General features: G+C 46.3%; 1 protein-coding gene across 4 annotated transcripts in view; it reads left to right on the top strand.

Moving 5' to 3' along the window:
- The first annotated feature begins 3,650 nt into the window (after positions 1 to 3,650).
- The window catches only part of LOC134087825 (protein phosphatase 1 regulatory subunit 12B-like), a 13,282-nt gene continuing 12,682 nt past the window's right edge, over positions 3,651 to 4,250 (top strand). For 2 of the 4 annotated variants that reach the window (XM_062541593.1, XM_062541592.1), the window contains exon 1: positions 3,653 to 4,136. In XM_062541593.1, coding sequence (XP_062397577.1) covers positions 3,888 to 4,136 — 249 coding nt within the window. In that variant the 5' untranslated portion in view covers positions 3,653 to 3,887. Of the gene's footprint in view, positions 4,137 to 4,250 lie in introns of all 4 variants that reach the window. The other 2 variants (XM_062541589.1, XM_062541591.1) reach the window with 2 other exon arrangements.

The following is a 4,250-nucleotide window of genomic DNA, read 5'->3' as shown; positions in this document are numbered from 1 at the left end:
CAGAACCACCGGAATGACTCAAGGCAAGAAAATAGATGTTTTAGCGTAAAACCCCAGATGAGATGAGTCAGCTGTGAACTCATGTGGAGGCTTGCGATGAGCCGCTAAAGAGTTCAGTTGGCTTCATCATGAGACTCATTTTCAAAATTGCTATATTTTTTTGTGAAGTGAATGTGTTAGGGGAGTTGGTGTGTTGTGAAAGGAGTGCTGCTGTCTGAAGTACAGTAGTGAGCAGCACTGTCACTCTTAGAGACATTTAGCTCTATGCTCATTGGTCATTCTAAATGAGTTGACCTTGGACTATAGTCCCTATATCCATATCAGTCAGGGTTTGACTTGTTTCAGGTACTTGATGTTCAGCATCATATTTTTAGTAGTAACTTCTGGCTGATTAGTGCATAGCATTAGACAGACAAGTTTAGTGATTTTAGTCATTATGTTTTCATGTTGTTAGACACAAATGGGAGGGATAATGAACACGAAAACTTCATCTACGTGTTGTGTACTTCACAGCGTGCTTTATGACAGGGAACAGCTGGTGATGACTCTGTCACAGATAGAATTTCATCACATCTGAGTTGGGGTTTTTTCCCACCCAGAATCTTCCAGGCAGATAGTGGTATACCAGTAGCTTTTACTCTCTTCGGCAAAACTCTCTTGATTTTCTCCCGCATACAGTAGATCACATGGCAGAGGTATCTTAGCATTCCATACCATGTAGGGAGAGACTAGCTGGCTCCTCTCATCTCCTCTCAGCATTGGCCTTGCACCTTTACAGCCATGCCTTGAACTTGTCTGCAGCAATCACCCTATGAAAAAAAATGGCCAGTACAGCATGTCTTGCTTTGCTTCTCCCCTCTGACCTTTGTAATTGCTGATGCAGCATGCTGCTCAATCCTTGACTTATAGATATTAAATATACTGGCATCCATTGGCCAGGAGCTAAATATGTGCTTGGAGGAGCTGCGTCAGGCAGTCGCTACTAGAAACGAAGCCAAAGGCAAAAGGTCCCTTTCAGCTCAACCTGAAAAGCACGGCCTGGCAATATGAGAACGATTAGATCATAATTCCTTCCTGCACCCTGCGTGACCCAGAGAGTCTACCTTGAAATACACAGGGGGGCGGATGTGGAAGGTGGGGTGGGGGAGAAGGAGAGAGGGGGATATTTTTAGGGTATCAAGAATCCAAACAGTGGCAGGAAGAGCATTAGCATGAAAGCAGGAAGACCGTGTACTTCCGTGTGATTGGTTTCAGCACGCGTGTAGTTTTAGCAGGAACGAGAGGCAAGGGGAAGGGGATTTTTGCAGAGGCGTTTTCTGTAACTTTTTTTATTTTATTTTTATCTTCAGCTGTTTTCAGTCTGGTACTCCACAGAGCCCGGTGGGTAATATGAGCAGGCTCTGTAGTGATGCAGCAGCCTATATTTGTCCCACATAATCACCTCTGTGGAAACATGATGAATTGTCCTGTGCTAGCTGCTTATGACCATAGTAAGTTATGCCCTCTGCTGTTCAAGAACTAGACATGAATGTAGATTGCAGTTATGGCCATAAGCCATAGACAATGTACTGTTCATACAACTAAACAACAATGTCATCAGAGAGGAAACTAATGAACAAGTGGGCAAATTGATACCATTATGGATTACCAGATGAGAGAATATTTCAGAGCTAGTTTTGTCTGAGATACTGTGAGTGTGAGTGCATTTGTGCTGCTTCACAATGGCGATTAGAGAGACCATCCTCTCAGAAGATGAGCATTTCCCTTTTCCACGGGATGCGATTAAGATGTCAAAGTGTCTTCCTGTGCCTCTGTTGCCCGTTCCCTCTGTCTTTTTCTCCTTCTTTTGTGCCGTGAAACAAATATGGGGGCGCAAAGGGAAGCAGCCGAGATGAATGGAGAATGATCTAGTTTTGAAACGATACAAAAGAACAGGAGAAAGGAAACACCTTGAAATAGGCACACAGCGGGCCTTGAGAACAACTTGTGTGTGGATGAAAAACACCCCCTCCGCCAGTCCACCGGTGTGCAACTTGCTGCAGGAGCTGCGGCGGCCTTTGCCCAACCCGAGCGCAGCTGCAGGGATGGAGATAAGGTTCTGTTCTTGTAGGGCCCGAGCGAGCGAGAGCGAGAGTGTGCGGAGCCGAACGGAGCGGAGTGGAGTGGAGACCGGAGCCGACCTTGGCCACACTCTCCCCGTGTGATGCGAATGTTCCATGTGGAAAATCATAAAGGAACAACAGTCCACTCGGCCCACGCCCTCCGTGCTGCTCCAAAGAGCTCTGGCAAGCCAGCCGAGCTGCACGGCTTCATACAAGTCTCTCAAGGCCTATCTCCTCAACCTGGGTCGACCGAGTTCACTTTTAGAGGAAAGCACTTGGCCTTTCTCTCTCTCATTCCCCCACTCTCTCTCTCTCTTTTTCCTCTCTCTCTCTCTCTCTCCCTCTCTCGCTCTCTTTCTCTCTCTGACGATGCCTCAGTGTCTCCAGCCTACTCTGTAGAACAGCTTAATTTCAGCATAATTTGTGCTCTTCTGAGATTTAGGAGGAACATCAGAAGCAGATGTTTGTTTGCTGTTTCCCAAGCCCATGCTTACAGTGAGAACGGCCTGAGCATTTGCATATCAGTGCAGAAGCTTGCAGGGTGCAGTCAAAATGCTTTGAGGAGGAATACGTCTTTTAAGAGGCATATGCATAGAGCATATTGGGGTTAGTTTTTTCAGCATTATATATAGAGTATGCTGAAAGCTAGCACTGAGCTTAAATGACTAAAATATTAAATGACACTGAGCTTAAATGATTTTAAATATTCCAACATGAAAGGGCTAATTGTCATAATACTGTCAGTTTTCTGGTAGCTCCAGACTTCTTTCCCCCCACCTCCTCCTCCAAACGATTTTTTCTCAGCCTAACCCATGGCCTGCCCACAACTGAAGCCCTTTGGCAGATAGCCAGAGGGAGAGAAAGAGAGAGAGAGTGTGAGAGAGAGAGAGAGAGAGAGAGGGAGGGAGAGAGAGTGAGAGAGAGGGGAAGGAAAGAGGGAGAGAAAAAGAGGAGGGGAGTGAGTGTAGAGGGTAAAGGACAAGGAAAGAGAGAGAGGGGAGGGTGAGAGAATTTGGCTTAAGTTGGACAGAGCTCTATATTTCTCCAAACAGGAGAGAGAAAGATAGAGAGAGAGAGAGAGAGAGAGAGAGAGTCTGTGTCTGAGATTGAAAGCGAGAATGAACAATGTTGTTTTTCACTGAAAGTCAATGTTTCTAAATTTAACAGATAGAACAACAACAATAACACCAATAGAAATGTGTCTACAGGGTACAGTCTGTGAAAGGATTAGGTTTAAATCACTTGTAGCTCATCATTTAGGATCTTTTACATGATTAGTCTGTATTTCTGTATGTGTGTGTGTGTGTGTGTGTGTGTGTGTGTGTGTGTGTGTGTGTGTGTGTGTGTGTGTGTGTGTGTGTGTGTGTGTGTGTGTGTGTGTGTGTGTGTGTGTGTGTGTGTGTGTGCGTGCATGCATGCGTGTGTGCATGTCTGTGTGTTTATTTATGTATCTGTGTGTGTGTGTGTGTGCCAGAGGACTCAGGAGAAGGGGGTGGGTGGACCAAAGAGAGAGAGAGAGTGAGAGAGAGTGGAAGAAAAAGGGGAGGCCATGAGGGAGAGAGAGAGAGAGAGAGAAAGAGAGAGAGAGCGAAGCACAGCAGTTTTGATTGTTTTTCATTTTTTTCCCTAATGATCACTCCTCCGTCGCTGGTGCTTTTTGAGAAAGGGGGAAGGAGCCACAGATCGCTGGATCAGTCTTGACTGCCGCTGTGTCAGGAGCAGCCAGTGGTGAGCGCCGGCAACTCGTCCAAACTCGGCCGATCAGACACCTGTTGAGCATGCTTTATGTGTGGCGCGCCGCGGCAGCTATGGGAGTGTGCGGAGTGTCCGTCTGATCGCCTCTGGGATCTGAGCAGCTGTCGCACATTGCTGGACCAAAAAAAAAAAGGTGGATTGTACCGCAGTTTTGCCTCTTCTGCCTACGCCGGAGAGATGTCATCTCTTTATCATCGCAACAAGGACCTCTCGCGCACCAGAAAGTCGCTGTCAGACTCACCCCCCTCGTCTCCCACCGCCACCACACAAAGCTACAGAGTAAGCATGAGCTATATGATTTTACACTTCATTGCCATACTTGATTTAGAGGAATATGAGGTCCCTTGCCTTTTTTTTTTTTTTTTTTTTAATTCAGGCAGTGTTCATAGTGTA

This window comes from Sardina pilchardus, chromosome 7, assembly GCF_963854185.1.
Source record: "Sardina pilchardus chromosome 7, fSarPil1.1, whole genome shotgun sequence".
In the NCBI taxonomy this organism is placed as follows: Eukaryota; Metazoa; Chordata; class Actinopteri; order Clupeiformes; family Clupeidae; genus Sardina; species Sardina pilchardus.
The sequence above is the reverse complement of the archived record's forward strand: the minus strand, read 5'-3'. Positions and strand labels throughout refer to the sequence as shown.